General features: G+C 46.0%; 1 protein-coding gene across 1 annotated transcript; it reads left to right on the top strand.

Moving 5' to 3' along the window:
- Nucleotides 1-478: 478 nt before the first annotated feature.
- Nucleotides 479-21,260, top strand: LOC126191085 (U6 snRNA-associated Sm-like protein LSm6). Its single transcript, XM_049931805.1, has 2 exons — nt 479-768; nt 20,982-21,260. The coding sequence occupies exons 1-2, from the start codon at nt 678-680 to the stop codon at nt 21,128-21,130; spliced, it is 240 nt and encodes a 79-aa protein (XP_049787762.1). The 5' UTR covers nt 479-677; the 3' UTR covers nt 21,131-21,260.
- Nucleotides 21,261-21,639: the final 379 nt, after the last annotated feature.

Raw genomic sequence — 21,639 nt, forward strand, 5'->3', positions numbered from 1 at the left:
TCTCAATGTAATCTTAACCAAAGGTTAGTGTCTTGACGCATCTAAAGATTTTGGCTGCTGAGTGCTTCTTCTCACCGAGTACGAATAACCGACGCACTTCAGCTGGGTCAGAAGTACATCAATTTCTGTTTGAGATTCACAATAACCACGCAATTGCCCGTCGTCATCGATGCTGAACTCTTTCAGCTTTTCTCTCATTAGTGTCTCGAATGCTGAACACATAATTACAGACGAGCAAACGAAAAACAACACACAGTACACAAACACAGTACAATACACGATTTAAACGCAAGGAACGCAAAACACATCTAAACGAATGGCGCAGAGCACAGCGCTAACCTGTCACAACCTCTCGAAAGTTCACGAAAGTCGAATAGTCGATATACGGTTTCTATCGTTTTCGATGTAGCGTGTATACGTCATAATGACGTCACATCGTATCCAAGTCCGGTGAACTTAGCATCCTCCTAAATTGTAATGTATCGAGAGATCGAAACCTAAACCGGTAGACGCGAAATTGGCAGTTGTACATTGTTTGTCATTTGTGCATTTGTGGTGTGCAGTGCCGTATCGAAGACAAAAGGGTACATGGGACAGAAAAAATAACTGTAGCGTTGACTCTAAGGAATTTCCCCTAAGAGAATTGCAGACTTTTGAAAGAAAGAAATAACACAAAAATGAGCAGGAAAGAAGCTTTGTCACAGTTCATCCAGCAGATACATGGGCGCCCTGTAGTTGTCAAGCTTAACAGTGGAGTTGATTACCGAGGTACGCTTCAGACAGCAATATTTGAAGATAACTATTTACTTGTCGTGTTACCATTAGGTTACTCGGAGATGAGGCAGCTTGCACAGGATAGAGTAGCATGGAGAGCTGCAGCACACCAGCCTCTGGACTGAAAACAACAGCAGCAGCAAAAGCTTGATTTCTCTTTCCGCCTTGCCCCAGTAGTTAACTAAACTGGTTTGTCGTATTGAGGCAGCATGTAAAATATTGGCTGTCAGAAGCTTTCTTGCGGCCTTTTAGCATAAGAAGTTTGCTGACACGGACGACCGTGTAAGAATCCAGGCTTTAAAATAAGCCAGATGCACGTTATAAATGCAGGGAAATAAATTTGTGTAAATTAGTTTCCGTTGATACTGTTATCACAGAGTGATCAGTATTATTCACAGCCTGTGTAGCAACGTACTGATAATTCCTGATAGTAAGAACGGAAAATCTATCCCTATTTTTTTTTACTTTTACTGCTTCTCCACCATTAAAGTAAAATGTTATTTGACACCATTTTTAAATGCAGTATTTGGCTAAGGCTTTTCACATATCAGTATGATGTAAATAGCATATTAATCGTAAAAATTGATGAAGGCTCAGTGAACTTAAGATGCATGATTGCACATGCGAGAATTGTCCTTCATTATGGTATTTTTTAGTAGGAAGCCAAAGTGTTCATTAAAGTGAAGTTAGGTAGCCTACTCCATCCCAGTGTAAAAACAATCTTCATTATTAAGTCCCTCAAGGTCCTTCCCAGTCCGTGCTGCACATGTTCAACAAATATGAGAAAAATGTAGGGTATTTACTTTCGGATGCTTCTCACAATATGCGAAAATTCCATGCTGTAGTAAAATTTTCAAAATTTTTGTTTTCAGGTACGTTGAATGGTGTTCTCTATGGCATAGTCCATATCAGTTCAGGAAGGCTAGGAAAAAATCTTACCTTCATTGTCTTAGATGTTATTGAATTTAGCGTATGTTAAAATGAAGGATTAAGCAAGGAATACATATTTTTTTCTCAAAAAAAAAAAAAAAAAAAAAAAAAGAATTCTGCTCAGAGATACAGCCCTCCAAATATGACAGACTATGAAGATAACGACCTGCCTGAAATGATATGGATTATGCCCTATGTTTCTCATCTTGTGCTAACCTTTTCATCTCTATGTATAGTAATCAGCCAGGCAAGTCTTACAGTAAGTGTACTTTCATTAGAGTGGGGTAGGTGGTCAATCCTGGCAATTGCCTGAAATGATTTAGGGAAACCTAAATCAGGATAGCCATGTAGAGCATGCTCCATTCACCCAAACTGTCTCATTGGGTTGGTCCCTATTGTACAATATTCTTTGGTCTACACACAGTTTGCTCCATATAACTTTGTCAGAAAACAGTTTTGCTCTTCATCACTGTACACACTGACACCTTTTGGTGATACCTGGACCATGAACATGCTGTTATACCACTTGCACCACTCCAAGCCCATAAACATGCAACTACATCCCATACATGTCTTCATGCCCTCCCCTTAGTCTGTCTGGAAAACTGAGACAGCATCCCTCCATGATAAGAGGTATTTAACTTCAGGAGAATGACAAGATGTTACTGTCATGCCCCACAGATCTTGGCAAATGACTTTCGTGTAAAAACATTACATTATAATAAAGTACTGCAGTGTGGCAGGGTCTAGTAGTTATCACATAAAATTATTAATCACTAATTATTCTGATGACGGTTTTAGTTGCTATTGTAAACAAGTCTTTTAGTAATCTTTTTCATCTCCCTAGGCAGTCTATAATATAACTTTGTTCCGTGAAAAACAATGTTGGTTTGAACTTTGTTTCTTGTTCCTTGGTAAGTAATTTGCATATTCTAGTTTTTGTGTGTCCCATCTATTTATCCCACTACTGCTCCCTCTAGTGCAAAATTATTCATGATCCCATAACATATGTCCCACTAACCCAACCCTTCTTACAGAAAGGGTCTTTCATAAACTTCAGTACCAGTTATTTTTAGTATGCCATCAGATACTTTATCCATTTACCTAATTTTCAACTTTCTTTGATAACTTCACGTGCTTGGAGTGTCTTCTTCGGATTGCTGATGGTTCTTTTTTCTGTACAGTGCTGTGGTCGAGGCATACTTTTTGCCCAGTTCCATACAACTTTACATGTGGCAAGTGCCTTATCGACCATATGCCTGCTCTATGAGCCTCTTTCACTTCTGCCAGTCCAATGCGCTGTTTGTCCTGTTGCTGTTCATCCTAGTTGTGTCCTCCCGAATGTTATCCCACCATCTGATTCTGGGTCTCCCTCTTCCTCTCGTTCCATCTATTCTGCTAAATGCTATTCTAGGTAGTCTATTCTGTCATTCTTGCTATATGGCCTGCCCAATTCAACCTTCTCCTCTTGAGCACTTCGACGATGTTATGGTGTTTGTACAGCCCTCTTTATTCTTCATTTCTTCCTATTCTCCATTCCATGTTACTTTTGTCGTACACAGGTCCAAAAATTTTCCTTAGTAGTTTTCTTTCGAATATTAAGTTTTTCTTCTACTTTCTTTCTAAATGTTAATGTTTCACATCCGTACAACTTTACAGGTAGAATGGTAGATTGATATAAGCGGATTTTGAAGTTACTGCTAAGTGATCTTTTTCTTAGAATTTTGATGAAACTAAAAACTGTCTTGTTTGCTGTTGATAAACGGGCATCTATTTCTATAGCAGTTCTGTTGTTACTAAAAAGACTTCCTAGGTACTTGAGGTGGTCAACAGTCTTAAAATTGAATCCATCTACAGTCAGACATGCATCTTTTCTGGTTATATATATATATATATATATATATATATATATATATATATATATATATATATATATATATATATATATATATTATGGGCAGGTATTCTGTATTTTCTTCATTAACATGTAATCCTGTTCTCTCAGAAATTTTGTAGTAATTTTGCATCATTCTGATTAATTCTCTTTTAATTCATTGAAACTTTATTCGCCTATGTCGTTTTACCTACATCTTCCTTGCATTGGCCATTCTGTATGATCTTGCTTGCTAGATAGCATTTTCACTTCTACACCACAGACATTACCAATTTTTTAAAAAATTTTAAGACAGTTTCTATGTAAGAATGCGGTCCACTAATTTCAACAAACTTTCCAAGTCTTCCTTACATCTGGCCAGAACAGGCCATGTGTACGATAGGTCCTACTGTGTTTTTGCATTAAACTCTTGGATTTTCTGCTGGTATAAAGATAACCTTTGCAACAGTAACGAGGGCATTGTTCATTTATACGTGTTCAATATACAGGGTGAGTCACCTAACATTACTGCTGGATATATTTCGTAAACCACATCAAATACTGACGAATAGATTCCACAGACCGAACGTGAGGAGAGGGGCTAGTGTAATTGGTTAATACAAACCATAAGAAATGCACGGAAGTATGTTTAACACAAACCTATGTTTTTTAAAATGGAACCCCATTAGTTTTGTTAGCACATCTGAATATATAAACAAATACGTAATCAGTGCTGTTTGTTGCATTGTAAAATGTTAATTAAATCCGGAGATATTGTAACCTAAAGTTGGCGCTTGAGTACCACTCCTCCGCTCTTCGATCGTGTGTGTCGGAGAGCACCGAATTACGTAGGGATCCAAAGGGAACAGTGATGGACCTTAGGTACAGAAGAGACTGGAACAGCACATTACGTCCACATGCTAACACCTTTTTATTGGTCTTTTCACTGACACACATGTACATTACCATGAGGGGTGAGGTACACGTACACACGTGGTTTCCATTTTCAATTACGGAGTGGAATAGGGTGTGTCCCGACATGTCAGGCCAATAGATGTTCAATGTGGTGGCCATCATTTGCTGCACACAATTGCAATCTCTGGCGTAAGAAATGTCGTACACGCCGCAGTACATCTGGTGTAATGTCGCTGCAGGCTGCCACAATACGTTGTTTCATATCCTCTGGGGTTGTAGGCACATCACAGTACACATCCTCCTTTAACGTACCCCACCTGCACATTCCGCAATTAACATTAGGCTGATCCTTGACAGTATGTTCGATGGGCGTTTCATAGGACGTGGAGGACGCATAAATTGGCCAGCCCGTTCTCCTGATCTTACACCTCTGGACTTCTTTCTGTGGGGTACGTTAAAGGAGAATGTGTACCGTGATGTTTATCAACACCTGTTTAATACTGAGCTGGTCCATCATGGAATACAGTACAGCAATGATTTCCACAGGTCCGTTGTAGGTTACCAGAGTTATTTGGCATGAGATGTTTACATATAGGTTGCACAGTTGTAGAAAATAATGGGGTGGGGGATATGAAACTTTTGTCCAGTTGCATAAAATGTGTTCAATCAGTTTCAGATCAAGTGAATTAGGTGGTAGTCATCAATGTGGGAGTTCACTATCATGCGCAAACCATGGTAGCACAATTCTAACTTTGTGATAAGGAAAGTTACTCTGCTGAAAAATGTCAGACATCGGATAAGGCACGAGACATGAAAGGATTCTGGTAGTCTGCGATAATCTTCATAGCCCATCATTATCATGGTGACTTCAATAAAATTACCTAACCAATATGCATCTGTTGTGCGGTGCATGTGTTGAGTTGCTGTTCACCCAGATGAGGTATCTGGATATGACCATTGACCTGGTGTAACAAGAAACATGATTCGCATGGCCAGGTGACACTTTTCTATATGCTAATGGTCCAATGTTGACTATGCTGTGTCCACAGCTGTTGTAATTAATGTCATTGGTTCAACATGAGAACAAACTGGAGCCATCTGTCACAGAGGGCCATAGTCAACAGTACACAGTGAATGGCATGCTCTAAAACACTTGTGCGTGCAGCAGCATTGTACTATGTCCTCAAGTGTGCTACACAAACCCAGGGGGCTCACCACCCTTTGATGAGCTCATGCTTGGTTACCATGGGCCCCAGCCTCTGCAACACCTTCCCCTTCCATGCTGCATGTCTAGCCTCGTGCCATTCTTTTTCCCCTCCCTTGAGGAACATGTCTGTGGTATTTTGGGGAATGTGTTCTGAAGTTTTAGTATCCTGACAGTAGAACAGTCCTTACTCTATTTTTTCTTGAATCTTTCTTCATTCTCCATCTCATACGCTTCCTCTGCTTTGGTGTTTGAGCTTCCTCTTTGTTTATTCTTCCTCCCTGTGTATCTGGTGGCTGGCCCATGCATTTGACACGTAACAGGTGACTGGATAACATGTAACTCCCAGCCCCGGGTCGACAGGTAGGGTTCGCACATATCCCCTGGTACAGACCAAGCCCAGGGACGGGTGACTGCCTGTGGTGTTACCTTCTTAAATTGCCAGTTGGTCCCTCTGTTGGAAGTTGGGCAGGTGTCAACAATCACCTAAGATTGGTGAGCCCCCCCTCTGAGGGGGGCAAGGGGGGGGGGGCAGTTGGAAGCAGGGCACCATCGGAGATGCTGGCAGTCATGAGGATTTTCTTACAGTGAGCCAATCAACACCTCTGTCTGCACCTACTAAATGTAAATGGAATAAGGCTAAAGATTCCAAGACACTCCCTGTTGCACCTCAGTTCTTTGTGGTATCACAGATGGATGAGGTCAGTCCTTCATCAAGATTAATTTGGTTATCATTCAGAAAGGTGTTGATGCAGTTACTGGCCCTGTGAAATCATACTCTTTTATTTACTGGCACTTTACTTTTGGAGACCAATTGTGATTCTCTAGCCCAGCAACTGCTTGCAGCTTCTCTCCTCCACGGTTATCTTTTTTGTGTCCAGGCCCACTGAGTGCTGAATTCTTCACAAGTTGTTATTTACGCTAGGTCGCTCCTTAGTCTTACCAAGGGAGGAATACGATCTTACCTCTCTGATCAGGGCATCACTGCAGTCCATTGAGTGATGAAAAAGGTTGATAGCATCTACACACACTCTTTTTCTCATGTTTGAGATTGTGCTGCTTCCATTGAAGATCAAAGCAGGCTATGGAGTCATTGTGATCCAACCGTACATTCCAAACCTGATGAGCAGCTACCAATGTCAATGTTATAATCACACTCGAATGTCCTGTCAAAACGTGACCAAATGTTTTACTTGTGGTTGGAATGCTCACGAGGGTGATTGCCTGCCGCCTCCTCCTCCTCATCCTCCTTGCTGTACCGATTTCTGTGGTGAGCATGCAGCCTTATCCTAAGAATGGCCTGTGTATATGTTGATGAGTGAATGATCCAGGAGACCTGGGTGAAGGAAAAAATGCCTTACCTTGGTTGCTCGTAAGTTGTTGGCTAATCAGAAGCACTGTGTTTTACCATCTTGCACTTATGGTACTGTTTTTGCTACACCTCACTCCATGAAGGATGCAGCCACAGACCTGTGACCTCAAATTCAGCACCAAGGTTGTAAAATCACCCAATGTCATGGTAGTAACCCTGTCTCCTCTCCAGCTGTGCAGCAAGCCACCAGATCACCTCCAGTGGTGAAATCACATACTACACCACAAAAGGCCAGAAAGGATAGAAGGAATACTCCTACAAAGACTTTTTATGTCCTTCAAGCTAACAAGCATCTGAGTCTTCATCTACTGACCACAAAGGCTCCAAGAAATCAAACAAAGGCAAATGGTATTCTTCACAGACTCGGAGATCTTCAACGGTGTCGCAGCTTGATGCCTCTCTGGCCTGACCTGGGTTTTGCCGCTACATACTGCCAACAGTTTTCTGCCCTGGAATCCGCAGCCTGGCCCAGTGGAAATGGTGACTCCTTTGGATATCTCGTGGAACAGGATCCTATAGTCTCTGCACCCTGTAGCAGTGGGTCTTCGAAGGCTGGTACTTGTCAGCTGCCAAGGTGACAAGCCCCTCATTTTTTCCCTAGCCCTCTTTCCCCATCATGACTCTCCTCCAATGGAATGTTCGCAGCATTAGACCAGCAAGGAGGATTTATGGCTGCTCTTGGAATCACAGCATCTGCTTGTTTTCTGCCTGCAGGAAACAAAATTTCGTCCTCACGAAGGCTTTTTTTTTCTCTTGCATTTCCTTCCAGTCCACTTTGACCTTCGCCCTGGGGATGGCATTCCATCTCATGGAAGAGTCATGCTGCCCATCCAGGATGACATTCATAGGCAAACCAATGAACACCCAGCTTCAAGCTGTTGCAGTCCCCATTTCCTTCATTAACTGTTTCTCTTTGTACCGTCTACATCCCTCTGTCATTCATTGTCGCCGGGGCAGAATTCCTTCAGCCTATTGGGCAACTCCCTCTCACCATTTTACTGTTTGGTGACTTTAATGCACACCATCTCCTCTGGGGCTCTTCCAGAACCTGTCGGAGAGGTGTCCTCTTTGTTGGCTTTGTAATCAACTCGTCTGCCTTAACACTGGAGCACCCACATTCTTTTCAGACTCCACGCACACCTATTCCCATTTAGACCCCTCATTCTACACTGCCCAACTTGCCTGTCATCTCGATTGGTCCATTCTCTCTATCACATACTAAAGTGACCATTTCCCACGTGCTATCCATTTTCTATCTCTTACCTTACCTACGTGTAAACCCAATTGACAGTTTTCTAAGGTTGACTAGAGACTTTACTCCTCCCTGTTGACCATCGATGAAGAGCACTTCCTCAGTGCTGATGACCAGGTAGAATAACTTACAAACATTCTCCTTACCGCCGCAGAATGCTTTATGCCTCGCACTTCACCTTTACCGTGCCATGTCCCGATCCCTTGGTGGACTGAGGCATGCCGCGACACAATTCTCCTGTGTAGACATGTTCTCCGCATCCTACGATGGCGAACTGTATTTGTTATAAATAGTTGCGTGCACAGTGTCATCGCATTCTTCAGTATTGCAAAAAAGTTAGCTGGATTTCATTTATTTGTCCTTTTTACAGTTCCACCCTCTCTTCCGTCATGCGAGGCAATCTCCATTGGTTCTCTGGAACCAAGGTCCTTTTCCCGATTTCCGGCCTGACCATAGCGGGTGATGTTGTTGTGGACCCTGTGACTATCTCCAACATCTTGGGCCACTATTTAGCAGAGGTTTTGAGCTCCACACACTATAACCCCACCTTCCTCCATTGGAAATGAGTGGAGGAGGCTTGGGTGATACCTCCTCTCAGCATTGTGAATGCTACAATGCCATCTTTTCTATGAGGAAGCTAGATCGTGTTCTCACTTCATCCCTATCTTCTGCCCAGGGCCGGACAATGTTCACATTCAGATGTTGCAGTACCTTTCTCTTCCAGGCAAGCACATTCTCCTTCATATGTACAATTGCATCTGGGCAGATGGCATGTTTCCCAGATGTTGGCATGAAGCCACTGTCGTAATCATACCTAAGCCTCCCCCCCCCCCAGGGGGTCCACAACTCTTTTGTGGATACGTGCGTAGCGAGCACGGGACCCCGGGCTGCATACCTTCCCTTTCCGCATCCTTCCCTATCCCTCATCTTCGCCCCCCCTCCCCTCATCTCTGGCTCTTGCTTACAGCTGCGGAACGTTCAATACCACGCACCTCCGAATTTCCCCGGCGCCCCCCAGTTCCTTGGTGGAACGAGGCGTGCCATGACGTAATACGTGAGCGGCAACGTGCTATTCGCGTTTTCCGCCACCATCCTACTTTGGCCAACTGTATCCGCTATAAGGAGTTCTGTGCGCGATGCCGTCGCGTCATCCGCGATAGCAAGAAGGCAAGCTGGAAATTCTTTATTAGCTCATTTAACACCTTCATTCCCTCCTCGGAAGTTTGGCGTCGGCTTCGACGGTTCTCAGGCACGCCTAGTTTCTCCCCGGTCTCCAGGCTCAATGTCGCACATTATACATTAGTGGACCCCATCGCAACTTCTAACTCATTGGGTCAGCACTTTGCTGAGATTTCGAGCTCTTCAAATTACCCGCCAGCGTTTCTCCCGAAGAAACATGCAGCGGAAGTGGAACCTCTTGCCTTCTCCTCTCAAAATCGCGAAAGCTACAATACTGTTTTCTCCATGCGGGTACTCTTAACATGCACTCTCTTCTTCTTGCTCCTCCGCCCCAGGACCGGATGGTATCCATGTCAAAATGTTGCTGCACTTATCAACCCATAGTCTGCGTTACCTCCTTCACTTTTATAACCAAATTTGGACCGACAGTACTTTTCCCAGACGATGGCGGGAAGCTATCGTCGTTCCTGTTCCGAAACCTGGAAAGGACAAAGATCTCCCCTCTAGCTATCGCCACATTTCTCTCACGAGTAGTGTATGTAAGGTTTTGGAGAGTATGGTGAATTGCCGTTTAGCTTGGTGGGTGGAGTCCTGCAGTCTAACACCTGCCCAATGCGGATTCCAAAAGCATCGTTCTGCAGTTGACAATCTTGTTGCTCTCTCCACTTATATCATGAACAATTTTCTCCAGAAACGCCAAACAGTAGCAATATTTTTTGATCTGGAGAGAGCATAAGATACCAGTTGGAGGACAGGCATCCTCCGCACACTATTCTCTTGGGGCTTTCGAGGTCGGCTGCCCCTTTTTCTTCGCAAATTTATGGCAGAACGCACATTCAGAGTGCGGGTGAACACTACTCTCTCCCGTACTTTCTCCCAAGAAAACGGGGTACCCCAGGGCTCTGTGCTGAGTGTTGTACTGTTTGCCATCGCCATAAATCCAATTATGGATTGTCTCCTTCCATATGTCTCGGGCTCCCTCTTCGTGGACGACTTTGCGATCTACTACAGCTCTCAACGGACCAGCCTTCTTAAACGACGTCTTCATGGATGTCTCGATCGCCTCCACTCTTGGAGCATCGAAACCGGCTTCCGTTTTTTTCCCAGTAAGACCATTTATGTTAATTTTTGGCAACGTAAGGAGTTTCTTGCACCCTCCTTACACCTAGGACCTGTCAACCTTCCATTTTCGAACGTCACTAAATTGTTGGGTCTTATGTCTGACAGAAAACTGTGCTGGTCCTCCCACGTTTCCTATCTTTCAGCTCGCTGTCTGCGATCCCTCAACACCCTCCGTGTCCTGAATGGTACCTCCTGGGGAGCGGACCGAGTGGTCCTTCTCCGCCTCTATCGCGCCTTAGTGCGCTCGAAATTGGACTATGGCAGCATAGTCTACTCCTCTGCTCGGCCGTCTATTCTTCGGCGTCTCGACTCTATCCACCACCGTGGATTACGTTTAGTGTCTGCAGCTTTTTACACCAGCCCAGTGGAAAGCCTTTATGCTGAGACTGCTGAACCTCCGCTGTCCAATCGGCGAGCTGTTCTTCTGAGTTGTTTTGCTAGCCATCTGTCTTCCATGCCTGCTAATCCAGCCCATGACATTTTTTTCGACGCCTCCTTTGATGTAGGGTATGCAGGCCGCCCCTCCTCCCTACTACCACCGGGAGTCCGCTTCTGTCAGCTGCTCCATTCTCTTTCCTTCTGCTTTCCTAAAACCTTCTTGACAACTTGGGGTACAGCACCGCCTTGGCTCCGTCCCCGGATCTGCCTGCTCCGTGACCTCTGTCAGTTTCCCGAGGATGGTACCCCTTCACTTGTTTATCGTCGGGTGTTTTCTGCTCTGTGCACAAATGAAGGAAGCCACATTTATTTACACTGATGGCTCAAAAACATCGTTTGGTGTAGGGAGTGCCTGTATTGTTGGCGACACCCCAAATTGATTTCGGCTTCCAGACCAGTGTTCGGTTTATACTGCGGCGCTTTACGCTGTTTTCCAGGCTGTCCACTACATCCGCTGCCATCAGCGGATATAGTGTTATCTGTTCAGATTCTCTCAGCTCTCTCCTCAGTCTCCAAGCTCTTTACCCTGTCCACCCTCTGGTCCACCGGATTCAGGACTGTCTGCGCTTGCTCCACCTGGGGGGCGTCTCGGTGGCATTCCTCTGGCTCCCGGGACACGTTGGCATCTGTGGAAATGAGGCGGCCGATATAGCAGCCAAGGCTCCAGTCTCTCTTCTTCGGCCAGCTATTCAATCGATTCCCTTCGCCGATCTACGGAGCGTTTTATATCATCGTGTTCTTTTATGGCACGCACATTGGTCGACACTTCCCCATAATAAATTGCGAGACTTGAAGGCTCTTCCTTGTGCTTGGACCTCTTCCTCCTGAACGTGTCGTCGGGAGGAGGTAATTTTAACTAGACTCTGGATAGGGCACTGTCTTTTTAGCCATCGACATCTTTTAAGCGGCGATCCTCCCCCACTCTGTCCCCACTGCTCTCAGCTGTGCACGGTAAGACACCTTTTAATTGAGTGCCCCTATTTTACTCCGTTACGCGCCCGTCTACAGCTGTCGCCTGATATATCGTCAATTTTAGCAGATGACACGCGCTTGGCCGATCGCGTTCTCGAGTTTATTAGTGCCAGTGAAATGATGTCAGTCATTTGAAGCTTTTTTTGGGGACAACCAACCCCTTTCTGTAGTGGATTTTTAAGCCTTCCTTCTGCGTTTAGTTTCTCCAATTTTTTGAGTTTCGTTCCCATTGCTGCTGGTTTCCATTTTTGGTTTTTTACTGTTTCCTAAGTCACGGACCGGGTGCTAATGACCATAGCAGTTTTGCACCCTAAAACCAAAAAAAAAAAGCCTTCCTTGTAGCTAACGCCCCATTTGCAGGGTGATGGAATGTATGATTCATGCTTGGATGGTATGGTGGCTCGAGCTCACAATTTACTAACTGCTGCACAATGTGGATTTTGAGCACGCCATTCTGCGGTTGACTATCTTGTCACTTTGTCAACCCATGTCCACGGACATTTTTCTGAAGAAATACCAGCCTGTGGTCGTGTTTTTTGATTTGGAGAAAGCCTATGACACCTGCTGGATGACTGGTATCTCCATACTCCTATATGTGGGGTTTCCGAGGCTGCCTACCCAATTTCCTTCAGGAACTTTTAAAAGACAGTTTTCAAGGTATATGTGGGTTCTGCCTTGTTGGACACCTTTATCCAGCAAAGTGGGTGCCTCAGAGCTCCATCCTGAGTATCGTCCTCTCTGTTGTAGCCCTTAAGCCTATTATGGCCTGTCTCCCACAAAGCATCTGTGGCTCCCTTATTGTTGACAAGTTTGCAGTCTATTGCAGTTTCCACTAACTTGTCTCCTTGAGCAGCATCTTCAACAATGGCTTTTGCTTTTCCTCTGACGAAACCATTTGTATGAATTTCTGGTGGCACAATGGATTTCTTCCACCATCCTTACATCTTGAGCCTGTTGCTCTTCTGTTCGCTGATATTATGAAATTCCTCGGGCTCATCCGTGATAGGAAACTTTGTAGGTCCTCCCACATGTCTTATCTGGTTGCAGCTGCACTCAGTCCATTAATGTCCTACATTTCCTAGGTGGTACTTCATGGGGAGCGGATCGGACCACTCCTCTCTGTTTGTACCAATCCCTTGCCCATTTGAAACTAGACTGTGGGTGTCTTGTTCATGCATCTGCTCATTCATACATCTTACATGTCTAAATAAAATCCACCATTGTGGTTGATAATCTCTATATAGAAGCTGCCAAACTACTGCTGTCATACCGATGTGGTGTTCTCTGCAGATAGCATGCTGTGTGTCTGCCATGCCCGGCGACCCATCCTATGTCTCTCTATCCTATGACTCCATTGACCACCAGTATGGGGCATGTCCCTCTTCTGTTGCCTCCTGGAGTTTTTCAGCTATTGCCCCAGTATCGTAACTTAGTGCTACCTGCCACTTTCTTGATGGATGTGAATCCTTTACCATCTTGGCTTCTTGTAGCAGCCAGTATTCAACTTAGACTTCATTCACTTCTGAAGAAACTACTCTAGATGCAGTCTGTCGCTGTAAGTTTCTCAACCTTCTCATGAAACTTCACAATAGTGCCTTTGGGTATGCTGATGGCTCTTGGACTGACAATGGTGACGAGTGTACCTTCATCATTGGCACTGATTATTTTCAGTATCGACTTCCAGAACACTGTTGAATATTTACAGCAGAGCTCTTTGCCCTGCATCAGGCCACACTGTACATGAGGTGACACAGGCTTTTCAGTTGTCATGTGCTCTGATTCCCTCAGTGCCCTTTAAAGCCTCTGTGTGCTGTACACAGTCCATCACTTAGTGCAATGGGTCCAAGAAAGTGTCCACTTGCTCACTCCTGAGGGAACCAATGTGATGTTTATGTGAGCCTGTGGTCATGTCAGTCTGACAGGCAACAAGGCTGCAGTCCTTTTACCACAGCCCACTAGTTCATCCACCCATTCCTTCCTCCATGTCACATTCTTGTCAGCAGGTGGTGTCAATTTGGCATCACCACTGTTCTTCTCTTCATTGGAGCAAGCTCTGGGAAATTAGACTTCTCCCTGTGGCTTGGCCGACCTCCTCTTGGCCCTCTTGCCATGAAGAGATCATTTTAGCTACGTTGTAGTTTTAGACATCACCATTTGTTAAGTGGTGATCCCACACCACTTTGTGCTCATCATCAACCTTTCATGATTCGCCATTTCCTGACCAAGTGCCCTTTTTTTAACCACTTACATTCTAATGTATGTTTGCCATCTGAGTTATCAGTCGTATTAGCGAACAACTTGTGGGCTGTTGACTATTGCATTTTACTTTTTATCTGTTGTAGCATTATGGCGAGGGACATTTAATCATTAGTTTGGAACCTCCGTTGTCTCTACAGCGGATTTTGTGAACCTCTCTCCATGAGGATGTCCTGTACTCAGCTCTGTTTCCTTTCATTGAATGGGCTTAATGTGTAGTCGCTTTTAACTCCTTTTTTGTCTTAGTGTTCTAAGGTTCTGGCATGGGCACATTTGACCTTAGTTGTATTTGTGTTGTAAAACAAAACAAACGTGTGCTACAGGTTGCTGTATATCCTGCTGTACACCCCCCTGCAGGTTCGGGGGTTAGAATAGGCCCACAGTATTCCTGCCTGTCGTAAGAGGCGACTAAAAGGAGTCTCAAATGTTTTGGCCTGTATGTGATGGTCCCCTCTCGGGTTTGACCTCCATATTTTCAAATTCTTCCAAAGAGCGAGCCAACTGGGGAAGGACGCCTTACATGGTGCATTGTGTCCATAGTGCATTGAGACCTTTAGCCAGCTTTCTCGTCGTTGCATTGCCATCCTGCTCGTTCTCCATCTCTTGGGAGAGGATACATTCCTGGGTGCGATTTCCACCATGCACTGTGCAGTGTTGCTTTTTGCGGAGACAACAACCATGGACTTCCTTGCACCTAATAACCAGCACGGTAGCCAGTTCGTTGTGGTGGGGCCGCCATGTACCCTGTTGGTTGTAGCCCCCTGAAAACACAGGGATCGCTCTGCTGGTGCCTGATGATCCCCATGTATGTCAAGGAGTAGATGCCTGTCTCCCTGGGGCATCGGGACTCCCGGCAATGGCCATTCTGCCAGGTGGCCCTTGCTGAGGCTGAGTGGCGCCCGTGGGGAGGGCCCTTGGTCGGAGTGGGTGGCATTAGGGCGGATGACCCACAATGAAGCATGGTACATCATTTCTCACTGGTGGCCAGCTGCCAGCAGTCTCTAAGCATTCTCGGGCTCAATTCAACGCTCAGAAATATGATCCCAAATCGCTCCCCTCCCTGGCCACACCGTGGGAGGAGTATAAGGCTCAGGATGGCAGTGACACTTACTTGCCTCGGTTCCTAGTTTGTAGGAGAGCTGATAGGAAGTTTTTCATGTCAACTAAGCCTCAGTTCTTCATAGAGTATTTAGGGGACAAGTTTGGGGAGGTGGAGGGCTTGTCCAAAATGCGCTCTGGGTCAGTATTGATAAAAAAAAAAATCCTCTGCCCTGTCACGAAGGTTACTTGCTTGTGACAAGTTGGGGGATGTTTGTTACCATCACACCCCATAAGAGTTTAAATATGGTCCAGGGTATTATTCTCCATAGGGGCCTTCTTTTGCAGTCTGACGACGAGCTGCGCACCAATTTAGAGCGTCGAGATGTTCATTTCGTCCAGCGCGTTCATTGGGTTCCGAAGGATAATCAGATTGCTACTGGTGGCTTCATCTTGGCCTTAGAGGATGATACATTCCCGGAGAAGGTCAAGGTGGTGGTCTACCACTTTGATGTCAAGCCCTATATCCCTCGCCAGATATGGCGCTTTACATGCTGGAAGTTCGGCCATATGTCTTCCCACTGTACTTCCAGCCTCACATGTTGAGAGTGCGGGCGCCCATCACATCCCAACACTCCATGTGCGCCGCCTCCCATCTGTGTCAGCTGCAGAGAGCATCATTCATCTTGCTTGCCAGACTGCAGGATCATACAGAAAGAGCAGAAAATAATGGAATACAAGACCTTGGACCGACTGATCTATACTGAGGCTAAGAGGAAACATGAAAGACTCCATCCTGTGCGAATGACTTCCTCATATGCGGCTGCCACGACAACCATGATAGCCCCATCAGTTCAGCAAATTCCAGTCGGATCACCGAGCTGTACAACTCCACATGCCCCCTTGCCCATGGAGGGCACTACCTACCCTGTTGCCACCTACTTCGGGAGTAGCACCCTCACGCCCCCCCCCCCCCCCCCCATTGGGGACTTCCATCCTCACTTCTAAGTAGGAGAGGCATCCAACTTCTTCGGCTCCTCTCGCTCGCAAGGGGTCCCTTGGGTCCCTCCCTTCCTAGGTTTCCATAAGTGGCAAGGATGTCGCCCGACAGTGGCATAAGAGACCCCAAGAGCTGGCCATAGGGCTTCACAATCCTCCTCCGTCCCGGAGACTGAATCGGTGAAGCCCTCCCAGCCAGTGAAACCCGAGGAGCAGCGAGTCAAGTTGAAGAAGACCTCTAAAACGAAGGAACTTGCGGTGGCACCCACCCCACTGCAACCTATAAGCTCTGCGTCTGAGGGCGAGGTAGAGATTCTGGTGTCCGCTGAGGACCTAGATCTCGCCAGACTCTCAGGCACAATGGATGTCACTCGCACAGGTACTCAGTCGGTGGCAGCAAGTGACCCAGCCACGTAATCTGCCTCCCCGGTCTCTTCACGCCTTTCTCGGCCGTGGACAGTGTCATCCTCCAGTGGAACTGCAGTGGTTTTTTCCACCATCTTGCTGAGCTCTGACAACTTATCAGCTGTCTGCAGTCTCTATCTTCCACCGGATGGTGATGTCCCGCAGCATGTCCTGGCTGCGCTAATAGCACAATTGCCGCCACCTTTTCTGTTACTGGGTGACTTCAGTGCCCGTAATCCTCTGTGGGGTGGATCAGTGGCAACAGTCAGAGGCAGAACCTTTGAGCAAGTATTGGCACAGCTTGACATTTCCCTTTTAAATAATGGTGCCTTCACACATTTCAGGGTGGCAAATGGTACATACTCAGCCATCGACCTTTCGATCTGCAGCCCTAGCCTATTACCATCTGTCCAATGGAGTGTTCATGACGACTTGTGTGGTTGTGACCACTTTCCGATCTTTGTCACTGCCACAGCGTCACTCTTCTGGGTGCCTCTGCTGATGGGCTATGAATAGGGCTGACTGGGAATTATTCTCCTCCATTGCCACTATTGAGCCTCCTTCCAATGACGCCATTGATGAAGTGATTCACTCGGTCACCACTGGCATCGTTACGGTGGGCACTCCAGTGTCACAAGCGGCATCCCTTATTGGAACATCTCATTGCCTTTAAATGGCTCCGTGCGCGAGCCTGCAGCATTATTTCCAACACAAGCAGGAGTGCTGGGAAAGGTATGTCTCCACCATTGGCCTCCGTATCTCTCCATTGCAGGTTTGGGCCAAGATTAGGTGACACAATGGCTATCGGACCCCCGTCAGCGTACCTGCGCTTTCACGGAATGGAGCAGTGTGTACTGACTTAGACACAATTGCAAACTGCTTAGCGGAGCATTTTGCTCAGAGTTCTGCTTCTGCAGATTACCCACTGGCCTTCCGCTCCTTGAAAGAGGCTGGAACATCGGAGCCTTTCATTTCACACATGCCCCCCTGAATCGTACAACGCTCTGTTCAGTGAGTGGGAATTTCGAAGTGCCCTAGCCGCTTTTTCTGATACGGCTCCCGGGCCAGATCACATCCACTGTCAGATGCTCAAACACCTCTCAGTGGACTGCCAGCGACACCTCCTAGACCTTAACAACCATTTCTGGTTGAGGGTGAGTTCCTGTTGCAATGGCGGGAAAGCATCATAATCCCCATGTTGAAACATGGCAAGAACACCACTGGAGGTGGAGAGCTGCCAAGCTGGATGTTGAGTTGGCTACTTGAGTCTCGGGGCCTTCTGGCTCAGTCTCCGGGTGGGTTCTGTAAGGGCTGCTCTGCCGCTGATAATGTGGTGTGCCTGGAGTCGGCCATCCGTACGGCCTTTGCCCGCCATCAGCATCTGGTTGACACCTTTTTTGACCTGAGGAAGGCATACAATATGACATGGCGACATCACATCCTCTCTACGCTTCATGTTTGGGGTCTCCGGGGTCCGCTCCTGCTTTTAATACAAAATTTTCTGTCCCTTCGTTCCTTCCATGTGCAAGTTGTGACCAGCCATAGTTCCTAACGAGTTGCGTTGCTTAGAGTTGCACCAGCTGGGATGCTGATTGGTCTACCCTTCTATGGCTGTAGCAGGTGTTAATTCCTCCCAAGTTCTGCAAGGATCTGTCTTAAGTGTCTGTCTCTTTTTAATTGCAATTAATGGGCTCGCTGCGGTGATGATGGGAACATCTGTCTCAGCTTCCTTGTATGCTGACGACTTCTGCCTATACTTTAGCTCCACTGGTGTTGCAGCTGCTGAACAGCAGCTGCAGGATGCTGTCTGCAAGGCGCAGTCTTGGGCTGTAGCACATGGCATCCAGTTTTTGGCTGCCAAGACCTGTGTTATGCATTTCTGACGGCGACGCACTGTTCACCACAGCTTTACCTTGACAGCGAACCTCTTGCTGTGGTGGAGACGCATTAGTTTTTGGGATTGGTTTTTGATACCCGGTTGACTTGGCGCCTTCATATTCGGCAGCTTAAACAGAAGTGCTGGCAGCATCTTAATGTTCTTTGTTGCTTAGAGTTGCACCAGCTGGGGTTCTGATTGGTCTACCCTTCTACGGCTGTACCAGGTGTTAATTCAGTCCCGTCTAGATTATGGGAGCCTGGCTTACGGTTCGGCATCACCTTCCACATTGCAGTTGCTGGACCCCATCCTTCACAGCGGGATCCAACTCGCCACTGGAGCTTTCCGGACAAGCCCTGTCAACAGCATACTTGTGGAGGCAGGTGTTCCTCCATTGCAGTTCTGGCACCAATGATTACTGGCCGCTTATGCTACACACGTTTGTAGCTTGTCCGGGCATCCCAATTATCGTCTACTGTTCCCTCAGTCGGTCGTCAATCTTCCGGAACAGCGGCCCCAGCCAGGGTTTATAATCGCGGTTTGCGTCAGAGCTCTTCTCTCTGGGCTTGAGGTTTTTCCTCTTCCACCTCTTTTCCGGGCCCCTCTGTGTATACCCCCATGGTGTGTGCCCCGCCCATGCCTTTGGCTCAATTTGGCACAACGCCCAAAGGACTCAATCCCTCCTGAGGCCCTCCACCGCTGCTTTCTTTCAATCCTTGACACATTTCAAGGCTCTGACGTTGTCTATACTGATGGTTTGATGGTTGCTGGTCATGTCGGTTATGCGCATACCCCAGGGGATCATTATGAACAACTCATTGCCGGCTGGCTGCAGTGTTTTCACTGCCAAGCTGGTCGCCATCACTTGCGCCCTAGAGTATATCCACTACTGCTCAGGTGAGTCCTTCGTTATCTGTAGTGACTCCCTGAGCGGTTTACGAGCTATTGACCAGTGTTTCCATCGTTCTCGTCCGGTGATCGCTATCCAGGAGACCGTCCATACTCTTGCCCATTGCGGCCGCTCTGTGGTCTTTGTGTGGACCCTGGGTCATATTGGCATCCCGGGAAATGAACGTGTTGATGCGCTGGCCAAACAGGCTGTCTGTACACCAGCCTTGGAGATTGGCCTTTCAGAGAGTGACCTCAGGTCAGATTTGCGTCAGAAGGTACTTCGCACCTGGGGTGAAGAATGGCACACCCTTCCTTCACCCAACAAACTTCGGGCCATCAAGGAGGCTACTGGTGCGTGGTGCTCCTCCTTGCGGATCTCTCACAAGGACTCTGTTGTCCTGTGCCGGCTGTGCATTTGCCACACCTGGATTACACACAGCTATTTATTGTGCTGCGGGGACCCACCTTTGTCGCTGCGGGTCAGCTTTGACGGTGGTCCACATCTTGTTGGACTGCCCTATTTTAACTCCCCTGAGGCAGACGTTTGCGCTGCCTGATAAGCTTCCTGCACTTTTATCAGATGACATTGCAATGGCAAATTGGGTTTCGAGTTTTATTCGTGCAGGTGGTTTTTATCGCTTGATCTAAGTGTTTGTCTTTTTTTGTGTTGAGTCTGGCATTTGGCCTACCTATTTGGACTGAGGTTTTTAGTGCGTTTCTTGGTGGTTGGCTTTTCGTTTTTTGTTTCTGTGGTTGGCCAACCACTGTCACTCGGTGTGATTTTATTTCCTTTTTTCTGGTCTCTGTCTGTGTCTTTCTTGTCCTGTGTTCTCTCTTGGCATCACCATTGTTTGTTCTTATTCTTTGTGGGTGTTTAAAGTTAATGGAAAAAGGGAGCGATGGCCCTAGTAGTCTGGTCCCTTCAATCCCACAAACCAACTAATCCTGCTGTGCAGATCAGGCTGTACCATCTTGCTTACCTCTGGTTTCACCGTCCTTCCATCACATTTCAGATGCACACAGAAGTACTACACAAGTAGCTGATCAGCTCTGCCATTTTTGAAATGCACATTCCCAGGTGTGGCACCATAACGTATCTGCCCTTTGTCAAAGTCACTTATGTTTGTCAGTTTTCCCATTTGTGGCCCAGATTGTATCTAGTGATTCCACATTGATCTCTGCTCTGCATATATACTTCCTTACCACGTCATGTACCCCCTAGTGCCACCAGGCAGCCTCCCATCTTGCGGTGGGAAGTGCTCGTGATGTTTTGGAACGTCAGTGTATAACCGTTGTTGAATCATCTTGGTAAAAAGGTTATGTTTAAGTAATTTTTACAACCAGTATATTATTTAGATTTGGAAGCATGTTTTCCAGTGTAATTTATTAATTTGCTCTTAAGAATTTGAGATCAGTCAGTAGAAACAATCTTTGACACACTAACCCTAATATTAAGTTTTAAGCTCTATACATCTTTGTTTGCAGGAGTGCTTGCCTGTCTTGATGGTTACATGAACATTGCATTAGAACAGACTGAAGAATATGTGAATGGTCAGTTAAAAAACAAGTACGGTGATGCATTTATCCGAGGGAATAATGTTTTATACATAAGTACACAGAAGAGGAGAATATGATTGAAATTTGCCTTAATTTCTCTTTGTTTTGTTATACCATGAAGATTTTTGTTTTATGTAGAATTGAAATTGTACTATAACTATTTTGTGAATGAAATAAAGTGTCAATAAATATGTATTGCACAAAGAATGTAGTAATTTAGCATTGTTAATACTTCCATGCCATAAAACAGGTCGATACTTTCTTCATTCGATAAGAATTGTGTGAAACAGTCATATACAAAGCTTAGACCATATAGTCGACAGCAGCATTTATGGCCTCTGGGCCGAGGTTGCGCAGTAGACAGCTGTGCAGCTAGCCAGTCAGCACTCAATCTGTTTCCACATTCCATACTGTGTAAACTTAAGTCATATTTGATCATTCTGTTGTGTTTTACATGTGTGAAACGTTGATTCATTCCTGTGTGTTATGCAAATTTTCTCATAATGGCTGAAATACCTAGAAGGTGCCAAGTGTTTCACAAACAGCCAAGGGACCTTATTTTTAAAGTGTAGTCTTTCTTCAAACA

The sequence above is a fragment of the Schistocerca cancellata genome, chromosome 6, assembly GCF_023864275.1.
Source record: "Schistocerca cancellata isolate TAMUIC-IGC-003103 chromosome 6, iqSchCanc2.1, whole genome shotgun sequence".
Taxonomy (NCBI): domain Eukaryota; kingdom Metazoa; phylum Arthropoda; class Insecta; order Orthoptera; family Acrididae; genus Schistocerca; species Schistocerca cancellata.